At 43.6% G+C, this 18057-nt stretch overlaps 1 protein-coding gene across 1 annotated transcript; it reads left to right on the top strand.

Annotated features, from left to right (window-relative positions):
• Positions 1-13828: 13828 nt before the first annotated feature.
• Positions 13829-17477, top strand: LOC133472532 (uncharacterized). The gene has a single exon (XM_061763484.1). It carries the CDS (start codon positions 13995-13997, stop codon positions 16341-16343), a length of 2349 nt encoding a protein of 782 aa, XP_061619468.1. The 5' UTR covers positions 13829-13994; the 3' UTR covers positions 16344-17477.
• Positions 17478-18057: the final 580 nt, after the last annotated feature.

The following is an 18057-nucleotide window of genomic DNA, read 5'->3' as shown; positions in this document are numbered from 1 at the left end:
CTAACCAGTCGGCCACCGTGCCGCCTATACCAAAGCAAATTTATTTATATAGCGTATTTCATACACAAGGTAACTGTGCTTTACATGACTAAAAGCATTTAAAAACAAAGAAAACAAACCAGCTTGTAAACATTTAAAACAAAGAGAAAAAAGTAAAAGTACAATTAAAACAGTGTACAGTGCAAGAAATATCATTTAAAAGTGGAAATGCTCTAAAAAGCACGAGAAAAAAGAAGAGTTTTTAACCTTGACTTAAAACATTCACACTTGGGGCTGACGTCACTTCTGTTGACAACTTATTCCATTTGTGTGCAGCACTATGGCTAAATGCTGCTTCACCATGTTTGCTTTGGACTCTGTGCTCCACTATTAGACCTGTGCCTGTCGATTTCAGAGCCCGACTTGGTTTATATATTCCATTAGCATGTCTTTCATGTATTCAGGACCTAAACCATCCATCCATCCATCCATTTTCTGAGCCGCTTCTCCTCACTAGGGTCGCGGGCGTGCTGGAGCCTATCCCAGCTGTCATCGGGCAGGAGGCGGGGTACACCCTGGACTGGTTGCCAGCCAATCACAGGGCACATAGAAACAAACAACCATTCGCACTGACAGTCATGCCTACGGGCAATTTAGAGTCTCCAATTCATGCATGTTTTTGGGATGTGGGAGGAAACCGGAGTGCCCGGAGAAAACCCACGCAGGCACGGGGAGAACATGCAAACTCCACACAGGCGGGGACGGGGATTGAACCCCGCACCTCAGAACTGTGAGGCTGACGCTCTAACCAGTTGTCCACCGTGCCACAGGACCTAAACCATTTAGTGGTTTATAGACCAGTAGCAGAACTTGAAAATCTATTCTAAAGCTGACTGGAAGCCAGTGTAAAGACTTTAGAATTGGAGTAATATAGTCTGATCTCTTTGTTCTGGTCAGAACCCGAGCTGCAGCCTTCTGAATGAGTGGCAGCTGTTTAATGCTCTTTTTGGGGAGTCCAGTCAGTAGACCATTAGAATAGTAAAGTCTACTTGAGATAAAAGCATGGATGAGCTTCTCTTGGTCTGCTTGAGACATGCAAGCCTTCACTCTGTATATGTTCTTCAGATGGTAGAAGGCAGTTTTAGTAATTGATTTGATATGACTGTTGAAAGTCAGGTCGGAATCTATCACAACCCCAAGGTTTCGGCCTTGGTCTTTGGTTTTTAAAGAGAGTGACTCCAGGTATTTACTAAGAGCAATCCTCTTTTCTTACCAAGATGGCGCCTACCCGTGTGGACGCCTCGGTTAAGCGCGCTCTAGTATTGTTTTCGTGTTTTTCGTTCGTCTTTGGAGACATTACACGACTCACTTACACAAGGGGAGACTTGCTAACCATCAAGGAGGCTACTCCAGACTTCCTTTCACCAACTTTCGCATATCTGCTCAGTTTTTTCCCTGAGTTACTCATCGGAGCAAGCGACCACAGTCTTTTGCGCATGGAGGCGGAGGCGACGCCACAGAGGGAAGCAAGCCGGCATCCAGGTGAAGCTCCGCAAGAAGAGGATACAGATTGGCGTTTCCGTCCATCCACCTCACGAATCTACGCTCCCTACCCAACAAATGGACGAGCTTCATCTTCTGATAAAGACCAGTAAAGACTTCGGACGTTCCGCCGCCATGTGCTTTACGGAGACTTGGCTTTGTGAGGCTGTACCCGATGGCGCCGTCATGCATCCGGGCTTCCATTTTCACCGGGCAGACCGCCACATGGAATCATAGGGGAAAACAAAAGGCTGCGGGATATGCTTCTATATCAATGCAAAATGGTGTACGGACGTCCCGGAGCGCAGCACACACTGCAGCCCGCATTTGGAGTCACTGCTTTTGAACTGTAAGCCATTCTACTCGCCTCGTGAGTTTGCATCATTCATTCTCGCTGGTGTCTACATTTCGCCTCAAGCTAACACGACCACCGCACTGCTAATGCTCGTAAACGAAATTGAGAAAAAACACCCGGACTTACCCCTCATTATTCTCGGGGACTTCAACAAAGCTAAACTCAACCACGAACTTCCTAAATACAAGCAGCACATCGACTGTCCTACCAGGGAAAATAAAATTTTAGACCACTGCTATACTACGCTAAATAACGCATACCGTGCTATACCTCGTGCAGCACTGGGTTCGTCTGATCACTGCTTAATTCACTTAATACCGTCATACAGGCAAGAACTTAAATGCGCGAAGCCTACATTGAAAACAGTGAAAAAGTGGACCAATGAAGCAAAGATGGAACTTCAAAGCTGTTTAGACTGAACAGACTGGAGGGTCTTTGAAAATTCAGCTGGCAGCCTGGATGAAAATACGGACACTGTCACATCCTATTATCAGTTTCTGTGAAGATGTGTGTACCAACAAAGTCATTTCGCACATTCAACAACAACAAGCCGTGGTTCACTGCCAAACTTAAGCAACTTCGCCAAACTAAGGAGGACGCATATCAAAGCGAGCTAGAAACAGGAGGCGGAGTACACCCTGAACTGGTCGCCAGCCAAATCGCAGGGCACATGCAACAAACAACCATTCGCACTCGCATTTACACCTACGGGCAATTTAGAGGTGTCAACTAACCTACCATGCATGTTTTTGGGATGTGGGAGGAAACCGGAGTGCCCGGAGAAAACCCACGCAGGCACGGGGAGAACATGCAAACTCCACACAGGCGGGGCCGGGGATTGAACCCCGGTCCTCAGAACTGTGAGGCAGACGTTCTAACCAGTCGCCCAGCGTGCCGCCAAAACAAACATACATTTGAAAAATAAATGTAAATTAATAAAAAACATATATATGTATACTATGTTGGAAAATTTATGTTTTATAGATACCAAATATTACCTCTATTAGTTTTATACAACCTTCACAGGCTTCATTGTTATGTTGTGACGACTAGCTCTCTCCCGGTCATACTGTGCGTATTAATTGTTCCTAGCTATGTTTTGACTACTAGCTGCTATTCGGTAAAGATAAGTTGAGTGCAGCTGGACAAAGAGAGTTGTTTTGTTTTCTTTCTTTGTCTCTCTCTCACTTCGATATAACAAAGGGGATTTTTGTCTGGGCTTCAGTAAGGGGTGACAACTCATAAGACTTGTACCTTTTCCTCACTTTGCAAAGACTTGTCTTTCTTTTTTTGTAATGAAAACCCACAAAGACAAGATTGCTTCCTTACTTATTCTGTCAGAAAAAGATTTGCCAAAACAGTTGGTGTCAGAAGTGGGATTCTAGGATTGATCTCCTATCCAGAGGACCCCGGGAGTGATTGATCATCCAGGACCAACGCACGAGTCCTCCCTCCACCCAAAGGATTAAGGACGGGGGGGGGGGGGGATGTCTGGATGTCGTCTATCACCTCAGGATCCAAACGGACCTGTTGTCCTCCAAACAAAGAATTACAGTAAAGAAAAGTGGGAAGAGCAAAAACAAAGAATTACCAGTGTATACATCACCTATTGTGTTTCGTATGAGAGAAGAATATGGAGAGAAATCTGTGGAATGCGTGGAGATGTGGATAAATGAATGTGGTTTACAGGGACTCTGTGTACAACAACCAAAAAAAAAAAAAAAAAGAAAGTTGGTTGAGAAGGAACTAATAATTAGTCAAGGATTTGGATCTTTTAGATAAAACTGTCAAATGTCTGGAAGTTCACTGTTAGATTTAGACAAAACAAAACTATGTTTAGGGCAAGTTACTGATAACTGTGTATCGCCTGTGGTCTGATCTCTCCGAGTTGGCCAAGGGAAGGATTTTGGGTTCCACAGTGGCCTCCACAAATCGATCACTCTATGACAAAGATCAAGAAAAATGCAATCTGGAAAAGACCAAAACACAACCGCCTCCTGCGAACCACAGCGCAGCCCACCACACGCAGCACTTCTGCGGTTCCCCCACCCACGCCACCCACATCCGCCCCATCCTCATCTCATACAGCCTGCTGCAGCATCCCAACATGAACAGCCGCCTCCCTCCTCCAGCCTGTCCGGCCTCATGGATAGCAAAGCACCGCTGAAACAGATTTGAGGAGGTTGAGGCTGGGAGGGGATGCGAACGGTGCAAGAAGATGCTTTCATTGTGGAAAGAAGGGACATCGGATAGACATTAGATCAGAGACTGTCCGAAGGAGAAAAAAGCTCATGGAGGTGATCAATGGTGGGGGGCCCAGTTCGTCTGACCTCCGGCTGACTCTCGGCCCCAAAGACAGAGCAGCACTTTACTGGCAATATAAAGACACACGCATCCAACATTGCTGTTTGTTTTTGTTATTTTTCTGCAATGAAGACACGCTTGGCACTGATAACACTGCTTCGCTTAGGCTAGTTATTTAACTTACAGTCACCACCAGACACTCATACACACTTATGGAGTTAATGTATGCAACTATGAAGTATAATTGATAGATGCCCTTGCATTAGAAATATGTCCTCCCCCTCCTTATTGTTTGGTTCTAGATAAATCAAAATTCTGGTCAAACTCATGGTTAATTCCACTGATATAAATAAATTAACACAAAAGTTAAGCAAAGCAAAATGTTAACTACTTACTGTGAGGGGTGAGAATATCGGTTTTGTGAAAATGCGCTATTCACAGAACTGAATTCAGAACCAGAATTTGTTTGCACTGCGATTGGCTGGCAACCAGTCCAGGGTGTACCCCGCCTCCTGCCCGATGACAGCTGGGATAGGCTCCAGCACGCCCGCAACCCTAGTGAGGAGAAGCGGCTCAGAAAATGGATGGATGGATGGAATTTGTTTGCACTCACAGAGTTAACAGTTTTGTTTGAAACAATGTTTATTTTAAATACTGTCAAATGATCAAAACAAAGGTATTTATATAGCACCTTTTATAAATAAAAAATGTAGCACCAAGTGATTTACAGCAATTAAAATGATGACAAAATTTGAGGCATTTGAGACTGAAGACAAGACTATCCGACTGACGTGTGTTCAACTTATGCACAAAAAGGACTTGGTGTGAGTGACTGTGCAGTCTGCTGAATACTAATGTGTTGGTGAGTGTATGTTTTTGTCTGTGTGTGGTGTTTGAGAGGAGTGCTGGAATCTTGGGCAAGTGTTTGGTGAAAGTGCGTTGTTTGACTGATTACAGGAAGATCTGTTGTTCACTATGGATACTGTATATATCTGTGTGCGTGTTACTACTTAAGCAATGCGTTGTGAGCTGTTGCTGCAGGGGATAATAAGTTGTGGAAATTATTATTTTTTTTGATCATTAGTGATTAACTAGTGTAACGCGGTGATATTGTAGAGGAAGAGTTTTGATTTTATGAAGTAGTGAGAATGAGGCCTAGAAGGCCAAGAGACCTCAGTGGGAAAAAGCTACTGATAATAAAATGGATTCCATTGGGGTAAAAAAAAAGGAGAAAGGAGGCTGCTCAAAATCTTACAATAGTGCAACTCAACGTTCAGACAAAATAAGGATATTGATTGGATTACGTTATTAGACTGGGATAATTATCAGTGAGCATTCAAAGTTAAATATAGTACAATTTTAACAATTTCAGCATCCATCCATCCATCCATTTTCTGAGCCGCTTCTCCTCACTAGGGTCGCAGGCGTGCTGGAGCCTATCCCAGCTGTCATCGGGCAAGAGGCGGGGTGCACCCTGAACTGGTTCCCAGCCAATCGCAGGGCACATAGAAACAAACAACCATTCGCACTCACAGTCATGCCTACGGGCAATTTAGAGTCACCAATTAATGCATGTTTTTGGGATGTGGGAGGAAACCGGAGTGCCCGGAGAAAATCCACGCAGACACGGGGAGAACATGCAAACTCCACACAGGCGGGGCCGGGGATTGAACCCGGCACCTCAGAACTGTGAGGCTGACGCTCTAACCAGTCGGACACCGTGCCGCCCACAATTTCAACATCAAACAGATATTGAATTTTTTAAAAGGATTGTTGTATGCAACCTGCAGTCATGACTTTGTATTCTCTGTGTGTTTTGTTTTTTGTTTTTATGTTGTGTTGTCTGTGTGTTTATACGCAGCTGTATGTCTTATGTGCACATTTCTCTGGCGGAGCACACTTCAGCATGAATGAGAATGTAAGCCTTTTGCTTATCTGTCGACATTTCCAAAGTCCCAAGTCAAATCCCACCGATTGGGCTACCAGCAAATATAGGGTTAATTAGGAACTATCCTCTGTGGACCGGGGTTCAATCCCAGTTTTACTATGGAGTTTACAATGGAGTTTTTAAGCTTCCGCTGTGGTTTCTTAGTATTATAATTGAGGTTTATTGAGAATCAGACTTGATCAGTCAAAGTTTCTAGAGGGGAGAGAGAAACAAAGACAAGAGACAAAGCACTAATTGTAAACATGATGAGAGAAGTAAATCATTACCTTATCTACAACCATGAAACATTAAATATGAGTGTTGCATGGGGCTGTAGTGCTACACCCTGTGAGGGAACGACAGGACAAGATAGAACAGGACAAGGACAGGGGAAGAAGCATGCAGGACAAGGGTCGTGAACCCGGCTGTACAACTGAAGTGTGGTGGGATTAATTATGTAAATTATAAAAGTCTACAGGACGAGAGTATAAGTGAGGGGGTACACAAGCGATTTGCATATTCATTATTTGTCGCAGTAAGTGCGTGACCCCACACCCAGTGAAAGAGTCCTAGGGGTGTGTGCCTGCGGATACATGTAAGTGAATTGACACCGTTTTACATGCACAAAGACTGACAGAAGTGTCCTGTAATTGCTGTGGCCGCGCCGCGGAGGCTGAGGACCCCACCTAATCAATCGGGGTCCACCTGAGAGCACCCTGGTGGCCGGGACACGTCCCACACCGAGGGACAAAAAAGACTGAGAAAGTTGAGGAATGCTCATCAAACACCTGTTTGGAATATCCACAGGTGAACAGGCTAATTGGGAACAGGTGGGTGCCATGATTGGGTATAAAAGGAGCTTCCCTGAATTGCTCAGTCATTCACAAGCAAAGGTGGTGGCGAGGTTCACCTCTTTGTGAACAAGTGCATGAGAAAATAGTCGAACAGTTTAAGGACAATGTTCCTCAACGTACAATTGCAAGGAATTTAGGGATTTCATCATCTACGGTCCATAATATCATCAAAATGTTCAGAGAATCTGGAGAAATCACTGCATGTAAGCGGCAAGGCCAAAAACCAACATTGAATGCCCGTGACCTTCAATCCCTCAGGCGGCACTGCATCAAAAACCGATATCAATGTGTAAAGGATACCACCACATGGGCTCAGGAACACTTCAGAAAACCAATATCAGTAAATACAGTTCGGCGCTACATCCGTAAGTGCAACTTGAAACTCTACTATGCAAAGCAAAAGCCATTTATCAACAACACCTAGAAACGCCACCGGTTTCTCTGGGCCCGAGCTCATCTAAGATGGACTGATGAAAAGTGGAAAAGTGTTCTGTGGTCCGACGAGTCCACATTTCAAATTGTTTTTGGAAATTGTGGACGTCGTGTCTTCTGGGCCAAAGAGGAAGAGAACCATCCCGACTGTGATCTCTCGAGCATCTGTGATGGTATGGGGCTGTGTTAGTGCCAATGGCATGGGTAACTTACACATCTGTGAAGGCACCATTAATGCTGAAAGGTACATACAGGTTTTGGAGAAACATGCTGCCATCCTAGCAACATCTTTTTCATGGACACCCCTGCTTATTTCAGCAAGACAATGCCAAACCACATTCTGCATGTGTTACAACAGCGTGGCTTCGTAGTAAAAGAGTGCGGGTACTAGACTGGCCTGCCTGCAGTCCAGACCATTCTCCCATTGAAAATGTGTGGCGCATTATGAAGAGTAAAATACGACAACGGAGACCCCAGACTTTTGAACAGTTGAAGCTGTACATCAAGCAAGAATAGGGAAGAATTCCACCGAAAAAGCTTCAACAATTAGTGCCCTCAGTTCCCAAACGTTTATTCAATGTTGTTAAAAGAAAAGGTGATGTAACACAGTGGTAAACAAACAACCATTCGCACTCCCATTCACACCTACGGGCAATTTAGACTCTTCAATTAACCTACCATGCATGTTTTTAGGAGGTGGGAGGTAACCCGAGTACCCAGAGAAAACCCACACAGGCATGGGAAGAACATGCAAACTCCACACAGGTGAGGCCGGATTTGAATCCGGGTCCTCAGAACTGTGAGGCAGATGTGCTAACCAGTCATCCACCCTGCCGCCGCTTTCTATTCAATCCTATCCTATTCTATTCTATTTGGTACAAAATAGTACACTCACTGATCTTGCTGTCACTTTTGGTTTATGATGTGAGAAATTGGCCACTATATGTTTTTCCGGAAGCCTGAAATATATACCACTAGATTGTAGATGGTATCATAGAGCTAAAATCCAGATAAAATGAACACTTCCCAATGATTGAAGTTTCTGGTAAGGTGCTTATGATAAACTGGTGCCGATCCCACCCACACCTCACCCGGTGTGGAGAAAGAAAGAGTAAAAATATCCATGTGTGGACCGAGTGGCTTAACATATCGTTACATTGCATCACATTGTAATAATATTCTGTCATTGTATATTTGCAGCACACTACAGCTTGAGCTCAAACATGTCCCATTCTTAATGCTTTAAGTCATTTTCTATCATGTTCCTCATCCATTTTTTACTTTTGAACATTCAAGGTTTCCAATAAATTCTCGTCATCCTTTCTGTCTGACTGCTGCCTCTCTCTCCCTCTGGATTTCAGGATAAAGAGCAGAACAATCCTCGATAGCAGAGACAGAGATTACCCTCCCTGATCTTTCGACAATCCAAAAATAGTTGAATGTAAAAACCATCCTGAGGGGTTGACAGGTCACTGATGACTGACTTTACATTAGCATGCAGCAGTGAGGGAAAAAAGACAGGTTACCCCTTTTGACCTGCCACTTGACTTCAGAATGAGAAAAATCATGAGAGCCCAGCTATGTTCAGGCTGTCACCACAATGATAGCACACTGGCAAAAAAAGACTTAAAAAATAGAAACAGTCTTCACATATTTGCAGATTTAATTTTGATTTATAAAGTACTGAATGATTTGGCCCCAGCTCCTCTGGCTGTGTTCATCAGCGTGTCACTCGAGGCTCTGTCAGAGGTGACTGTCTCATTCCTCTGCGCAGGAGCACTTTCAGTAAGTCAGCCTGGTCAGTGAGGAGCGCTGGTGAGTGGAACTCAGTACCTGAGGAGGTTAAACTGCTTACAACATACAAGGCCTTCACAAAAAAACTGAAAATGTGGCTAGTTAACACCTATAGCTGCCAACACTAAAAGACAAGTATGTTATGTTGTTTTTTTGTTATGATCAAAAAAATTATGGTTTTATTCTCTCTTAATAATATAGTTTGATTATGTATCCTGTATTATATTGTCTTGTAGATGTATTTTACTGCTTTTTTACATCATGGCCAGGGGACTACAGATGGCAATGTTTTTATTATATTAATTCTAATTCTGGCTTTTTTAACCATGTGTACTTCATGTGTTTTATGAAATTGCATTGTGCCCTTTCAAGAATAAACTGATAAACCGGAAACCGGTTCAGCATGTCTAACATTTGCTTTCTGTGCCAGGTACAAAATGCTCTCCCTTTTTTCAACAGATTAGACAGCTAAAGAGGCTTACAACCCAAAAAGCAGCCAAGACTTGTACGCTTGGAAAGCCAACATTTGCAGCATTTTGTTCAATATGTTAGCAAAGCGCCGGCACGGTGGATGGATGTTAGCAAAGCTTAACTAGCTGATGATACACAGGAACCATAAACAAGTGGAAATTGCAAGGACCAGCAAGGATGAGCAATCCTCATTTGGACCAGTACCAAATTGTGCATTTTAAGAGTTCCCCACCTCACCCCAGAAATGTATTCCTCTAGAAAGTGAGTATAATCAGAATCAGAATCAGAATCATCTTTATTTATCAAACTGTTGCCCAAGTTTATGAATCAGATACACGCTAAACACAGATTTGCATTGAACTCAAACAGACGAGTATATACTGTATAATTTATGTAATTTAGTGACATTACTTGCTAATTCTGTTGAAACTGAAATTTCTATGTGCTTTCTTATTGAAATTGTTTTAAGTCCAATCAATAGTTTTTACTCAAACCAACTGATTTTGTATTACTAATTTACCCATGTTCCTTAAATAAATAAATAAATTGTACTTTTTCATAGCTTATAAATTTGTAATTATATGTTACATCTTAAACGATCCCATTAAACATTGCCCCCGCCCCCAGCCGTACACAGGTCCGCCAAAAATCTAGTTTAATCCAGTGGCATTGGTCGAGGAGATTTCATTTTGAACTTTATGAGACAAAGCACACTGTTAGACACTACTGTAAATTCTACAGTTATTTACCACACACCTATTATGCTATTCTCTGACAAATATATGCTGACAATTTTTCCCCCAATTTGAGATGCAGCGGCACAGTTGACGACTGGTTAGCACATCTGCCTCACAGTTCTGAGGACCGGGGTTCAGATCCCGGCCCCGCCTGTGTGGAGTTTGCATGTTCTCCCCGTGGCTGCGTGGGTTTCCTCCCACATCCTAATAACATGCAGGGGAGGTTAATTGAAGAATCGAAATTGCCTGTGAGTGTGAATGGTTGTTTGTTTATATGTGCCCTGCGATTGGCTGCCGACCACTTCAGGGTGTACCCCTCCTCTCGCCCGGAGATAGCTGGGATAGGCTCCAGCATGCCCGCAAACCTAGTGAGGATAAGCGGAACGGAAGATGAATGAATGAAATGCATCAATGGGGTGTACTTGAGGATCACATGGGGAGAACAATTATGTCTAAAAGAACAGCCTCGAGCAGCGGTTCTCAAAGTGTGATATGGGGCAGGCTCCATCGAGTGCAGGAGTGTCCCACTTATTTTTGTCCTGGGCCACATCATTATTATGGTTTTCCGTGTAATCCTTCTTAATTGAAATACTAAGTACAGTTTTTTATTTTCTATATTTAAGCACAGTGTTAATGTAATTTTACAGTGATTTAAAATATTAAATATGCTTTTTAGGAAAACCTTTTATTTTTTCCAAGTATTTTTTTTCATGTGGCATTTGGAAGAAAACGTTTGACAAGCACTTGCCTAGAGGATTTTAAATATAAAGAGGTCATAGTCAGACATTTTACCGACATGAATGCCTGTTCATGAACTCACTACTTAGAACTATTTCTTCAGCTTCCCCTTGCAGACTCTCCCTCGTCCTCTTCCTGACTGTCACTGTCCACTGTCACTGCCGGTCCTCATTGGCTCTTTGCTGCTCCACCTGTTTCTCAGTCACAGTGGGCTCAAGACTGCGGGAAACGTTACGAGGTGGTGGGGGCTGTCTCATGAACATGTCTGAGATTTTTATGTAGGCATGTGGAAACTTGCCTGTCTTTGGAAGACGCGGCATTGCGCTCACACACGCACAGGTGTTCAGCTTGAGACTCGTTGCACAGTGCACTGCTCTTGGCCGACGGGGAAAATTGATAAGCTAACATCAGTGATTACAACATCTAAGTGATGGAACTAGGCCAGGCATGTGTCATTTACAGTGTTGACTCATGCACTGCTGTAATTGACGGGGCTTTTTCTGTGCGGCTCTAGTGCTTGTCGTGTCTCCGTTTATTATCGTGTTGCATTGTTTCTGGACGGTAAAAACTGCAGATGACCAAAATTGCCCTCTGAGAAAGTGCAAGGGACATGTTCCCCACCCCCTCTAAATTTCACCTATGTCTGTAGAGGAGATTTGTAAACTTGAATATCTCCCAACCACTGCATACTACCGAGTTAGCTCCTTTTGCCCTCTATAGATGACATTTAGAGCCTTTCAATAATACCAAATGTGAAGAGATGGGGCTTTATTTAAAAAAAAATGGAGATTGAAAAATAATTTTGGAATTTTGGTTGACGTCACGTCACACAGACAGTTACTGTATTTTGCATGCAGCAGAATTGTGAAGCCCCACTTGTGGCTCCCAGCATGTATTGTGCCATAAAATGTTGAACTGTTGCTGTAATAAAGATTTTTAATATTCATGAACGATAAGGATTAACGTAACATTGATCATGTGTGTTTATGTTACCTATAGTTCGTTGACTCTGTGTCTTATTTAACGTTACATTTATGTTGCACTTTTTTTTCATGAAACCCTGACTGTGGGTTGCGTGAAATAAAATATTATATATAATATAATAAAAACATTGATTTGACACTGTTGACAGTTAATTACTGTAATTCAAGTTTACAGTAATTTATGGGCAACATTATCTAACAGTGTACTTAACAAGCTCGGGTTAAATTAATAGTACAATAAGTAGAGTCTACTTATCCAGGGTTTAGAGTATACTTACTAAACTGAGTTAAACGAAAGGTAGAATAAGTAAACTCTACTTATCTGGGTTTAGAGGGTTCTTAGTTTTTATAAATAGCCTATTTAATAAAACAGCCTCCAACCATCCTTTCCCTTGCATATGTACCAGAATAACTGTTACTGGGATAGAAAGGTGTGTTGCTGCCCAGGGCACACAATGGTAGTGATGTCCTTCTCCGAAACCAATCTTCAATTGGGGGGTTGCTGACTAAACTAGACCACAGGAAAAAAACAACAACACAGTTTTAGAAGGATTTTAAATGTAAAGCAACATCATCAGAACCATGTGTGTGTGTTTGTGTGTGTGTGTGTGTGTGTGTGTGATTTCTTCAAAGGAGCTTTGTAATAGGTGGCATTCTTTCTTGTGACTGGGTTCAAGTCAGCCCTTAGATCACTCAGAAGCTCCAAAAATTACATTGTAGAATTGGCAATATGTTGTGATAATTTTTTGTGATAATTTTTTGTTGACATTTCAAAAGTGTTTTCAGGAGTGGAAAAGTTATCCGCGCTTCCTTTTATTCTTACTGCACTACGCTGTAACTGCTTTGCTTGCTGGTTTTCAACTGCGTTTCAGACAAGTTTATTCAAAGAGAAAATTAGCCGGCGCAATTCGTCTCAGGCACATAGCACATATTCATCTCATAACGCACATAAATTAGCATGTTTAGCAGACGCAATCCTGGTTAGGCATTGTAAGTGCTGTAGATCAGCTTCCACATCTGTTTGCTTACGCAGTCAAGTTTGCGCCTGTTTTGGCCTGCATAAATCTTTAGTAAATCAGGCCCATAGGGTTATATATGTTATATATAGGGTTATAATGCAGCCCTATGGGGGGCACAAGTCAGTGCAAACTGTAGGCCGGTCCCAAGCTCGGATAAATGCAGAGGGTTGCGTCAGGAAGGGCATCCGGCTTAAAACCTTGCCAAACAAATATGAGCGTTCATCCAAAGAATTCCATACCGGATCGGTCGTGGCCCGGGTTAACAACGTCCGCCACCGGCGCCGTCAACCTGCAGGGCGCTGTTGGAAATTCAGCTACTGTGGGTCGAAGTCAAAGAAGAAGAAGAGGTGGAAAGCGGGTTCTTCGGCAGAAAGAGAAGAGGAAAACACAGAGCCTAGAACTGAATGTGGGGACTTTGAATGTTGGGACTATGACAGGAAAATCTCGGGAGTTGGTTGACATGATGATTAGGAGAAAGGTTGATATATTGTGTGTCCAGGAGACCAGGTGGAAAGGCAGTAAGGCTAGAAGTTTAGGGGCAGGGTTTAAATTATTTTACCATAGTGTAGATGGGAAGAGAAATGGAGTCGGGGTTATTTTAAAAGAAGAGTTGGCTAAGAATGTCTTGGAGGTGAAAAGAGTATCAGATCGAGTGATGAGGCTGAAATTTGAAATTGAGGGTGTTATGTGTAATGTGATTAGTGGCTATGCCCCACAGGTAGGATGTGACCGAGAGGTGAAAGAGAAATTGTGGGAGCTAGATGATGTAGTTCTAAGCATCCCAGACAGAGAGAGAGTCGTAATTGGTGCAGATTGTAATGGACATGTTGGTGAAGGTAATAAGGGTGATGAAGAAGTGATGGGTAAGTACGGTATCCAGGAAAGGAACTTGGAGGGACAGATGGTGGTAGACTTTGCAACAAGGATGCAAATGGCTGTAGTGAACACTTTTTTCCAGAAGAGGCACGAACATAGGGTGACCTACAAGAGCGGAGGTAGAAGCACACAGGTGGATTACATCTTGTGCAGACGATGTAATCTGAAGGAGGTTACCAACTGTAAGGTAGTGGTAGGGGAGAGTGTGGCTAGACAGCATAGGATGGTGGTGTGTAAGATGACTCTGGTGGTGGGGAGGAAAATTAGGAAGACAAAGGCAGAGAAGAGAACCATGTGGTGGAAGCTGAGACAGGACGAGTGTTGTGCAGCTTTTCGGGAAGAGGTGATACAGGCTCTCGGTGGACGGGAAGAGCTTCCAGAAGACTGGACCACTGCAGCCAAGGTGATCAGAGAAGCAGGCAGGAGAGTACTTGGTGTATCTTCTGGCAGGAAAGGAGAGAAGGAGACTTGGTGGTGGAACCTCACAGTACAGGAAATCATACAAGGAAAACGGTTAGCTAAGAAGAAGTGGGACACTGAGAGGACCGAGGAGAGGCGAAAGGAATACATTGAGATGCGACACAGGGCAAAGGTAGAGGTGGCAAAGGCAAAACAAGAGGCATATGATGACATGTATGGCAAGTTGGACACTAAAGAAGGAGAAAAGGATCTATACAGGCTGGCCAGACAGAGGGATAGAGATGGGAAGGATGTGCAGCAGGTTAGGGTGATTAAGGATAGAGATGGAAATATGTTGACTGGTGCCAGCAGTGTGCTAGGTAGATGGAAAGAATACTTCGAGGAGTTGATGAATGAGGAAAATGATAGAGAAGGGAGAGTAGAAGAGGCAAGTGTGGTGGACCGGGAAGTGGCAATGATTAGTAAGGGGGAAGTTAGAAAGGCATTAAAGAGAATGAAAAATGGAAAGGCAGTTGGTCCTGATGACATTCCTGTGGAGGTATGGAAGCATCTAGGAGAGGTGGCTGTGGAGTTTTTGACCAGCTTGTTCAATAGAATTCTAGTGCGTGAGAAGATGCCTGAGGAATGGAGGAAAAGTGTACTGGTGCCCATTTTTAAGAACAAGGGTGATGTGCAGAGCTGTGGCAACTATAGAGGAATAAAGTTGATGAGCCACACAATGAAGTTATGGGAAAGAGTAGTGGAGGCTCGACTCAGGACAGAAGTGAGTATTTGCGAGCAACAGTATGGTTTCATGCCTAGAAAGAGTACCACAGATGCATTATTTGCCTTGAGGATGTTGATGGAAAAGTACAGAGAAGGTCAGAAGGAGCTACATTGTGTCTTTGTAGATCTAGAGAAAGCCTATGACAGAGTACCCAGAGAGGAACTGTGGTACTGCATGCGGAAGTCTGGAGTGGCAGAGAAGTATGTTAGAATAATACAGGACATGTACGAGGGCAGCAGAACAGCGGTGAGGTGTGCTGTCGGTGTGACAGAAGAATTTAAGGTGGACGTGGGACTGCATCAGGGATCAGCCCTGAGCCCCTTCCTTTTTGCAGTGGTGATGGATAGGCTGACAGATGAGGTTAGACTGGAATCCCCGTGGACCATGATGTTTGCAGATGACATTGTGATCTGCAGTGAAAGCAGGGAGCAGCTGGAGGAACAGTTAGAAAGATGGAGGCATGCACTGGAAAGAAGAGGAATGAAGATTAGCCGAAGTAAAACAGAATATATGTGCATGAATGAGAGGGGTGGTGGGGGAAGAATGAGACTACAGGGAGAAGAGATGGCAAGGGTAGAGGACTTTAAATACTTGGGGTCAACCGTCCAGAGCAATGGTGAGTGTGGTCAGGAAGTGAAGAAACGGGTCCAAGCAGGTTGGAACGGGTGGAGGAAGGTGTCAGGTGTGTTATGTGACAGAAGAGTCTCTGCTAGGATGAAGGGCAAAGTTTATAAAACAGTGGTGAGGCCAGCCATGATGTATGGATTAGAGACAGTGGCACTGAAGAGAAAACAGGAAGCAGAGCTGGAGGTGGTGGAAATGAAGATGTTGAGGTTCGATCTCGGAGTGACCAGGTTGGATAAAATTAGAAATGAGCTCATCAGAGGGACAGCCAAGGTTCGATGTTTTGGAGACAAAGTTAGAGAGAGCAGACTTCAATGGTTTGGACACGTCCAGAGGAGAGAGAGTGAGTATATTGGTAGAAGGATGATGAGGATGGAGCTGCCAGGCAAGAGAGCTAGAGGAAGACCAAAGAGAGGGTTGATGGATGTCGTGAGGGAAGACATGATGGCAGTTGGTGTTCGAGAGGAAGATGCAGGAGATAGGCTCTCATGGAAAAGGATGACGCGCTGTGGCGACCCCTAACGGGACAAGCCGAAAGGAAAAGAAGAAGAAGAAGAAGGGTTATATATGGGTGAGATATTTTCCCTGGTATAGTTTGTCTGTCATCAAACAATATGACACAGGGAAAAGCACAATGTTTTGAGAGACACGGCTGCTAGAAATATTGCACTTCCAGTGTCAGCAGCCCAAATGATGCTGTTTCTTCACTCTTTGTCTTTTGTATTCGTGCTGAAATGAGCCACCCAATGGAGACTTGCAAGTGGGTCATATATCGAAGTTTTTTTCTCATCACTCTCATGAGAGGAGGACACCTGACATCAGATGCATTCTTGTCTCTCATTTCTGTGGTCAAATAAGATAGGACAGCACCTCATTGAGAGAAAACCTACCCTTAGAAGTCATTTTCAGTTGCGAGAGAGAGAGATTGAGGAGAAAGAGAAAACAGCATCAAGAGAAATCAGAATCGGACAAGCAATGTGAACTATCAGTAGGCCTAGTTCTTGCACTATGTTATGTTAGGTAAGGACCCTAAAGCTAAAATCACAGGGCACATATAAACAAACAACCTTTCACACACATGTTCACAACTATCCACAAGTTGGAGTCTTCAATTATCCTACCACCCTCTCACCATTACATGAGTGTGGCCTGCTATCAGCAACAAGACCAGCAGTTAAGATGCCTCCCTTTTCCCCTGAGGACTATCATGGACTGCTGCAGAGGATGTCAATCCTGGAAACGAAAATCCACCGTCTCGAAGTGTATGTGGATGTAAATGAACAGTCGGGGATTGAAACCACTCTACCGATGTCTCAAAATGGTGAGCAGAAGTGTGCTAACAGACAGCCACTTAGCTCAACAAAGAGGACAGATGTGGACTGTGGAAACAGTAATGGATCATCCATCAGTTCTACCTGGAATTTACTGGGAGCAAAGTCCAAAGATATTGGACAACATTTAAAAGGGAGGACACAACACCAGCAAATTACTGAGGAATCCAGCTGACCTGCGTTGCGAGCTGCTTCAACTCCGAGTGAGTGGCTGTGACGATCGCGACAGTGAAGGGCAAGAAAAAAAGGACGCGAGTCAATGCAAAACATTGACATCAGACTTACAAATAGATTTGAGCCACTTTTAAAAGATCCTGGCCTAGAATGCTCATCCCCACCACCACTGAAAGGTATGAAACTAAATCATCCAAGAAAAAAATGTCTGTCAAGGATGTGAAATGTTTTTGCAGTGAGAAGAACACCAAAATACCAATGACACGATGTCTGATTTCTCTAAAAAAAATCCTGAGGATCACTAATCAGTACCCAACTGTGAAAACTGTCATTAGACACACAGGGGTCCTGGAAGTTGTCAATCAGCAATCAGAGGTACTGAAGCGAGATTTCATTGATCTCCTAACAAAAGTGCAATGTTTGGATGCTGAGGTTTTCCTAAGTGGACCACTCCCACTTGTATGATTTGGAAATGACTGTTTCTCTAGGCTCAGTCAATTAAATAAGTGGCTCAAAGAAGTGGGTACTGCACTACCCGTGAGTTTCATTGACAATTTCTGCATTTTTTGGGGAGCGCAGACATCTTTACAAGGCAGACGGTTTCTGTCTAAATAGACAAGGGGTTAAGTTATTGGCTGCCAACATTTTTTACTGTGTACATCATTCAGCAGCCCGAAAAGAAAACACTGGCCTTGTTGACACGGCTGAAGGACAAAAGAATGCAGTTGTTC

Source organism: Phyllopteryx taeniolatus, chromosome 2, assembly GCF_024500385.1.
Source record: "Phyllopteryx taeniolatus isolate TA_2022b chromosome 2, UOR_Ptae_1.2, whole genome shotgun sequence".
Taxonomy (NCBI): Eukaryota; Metazoa; Chordata; class Actinopteri; order Syngnathiformes; family Syngnathidae; genus Phyllopteryx; species Phyllopteryx taeniolatus.
The sequence above is the reverse complement of the archived record's forward strand: the minus strand, read 5'-3'. Positions and strand labels throughout refer to the sequence as shown.

Excerpts from the sequence above, each read along its gene's own strand:
- LOC133472532 (XM_061763484.1), top strand. The coding sequence starts at position 13,995 with ATGGGTAAGTACGGTATCCAGGAAAGGAACTTGGAGGGACAGATGGTG.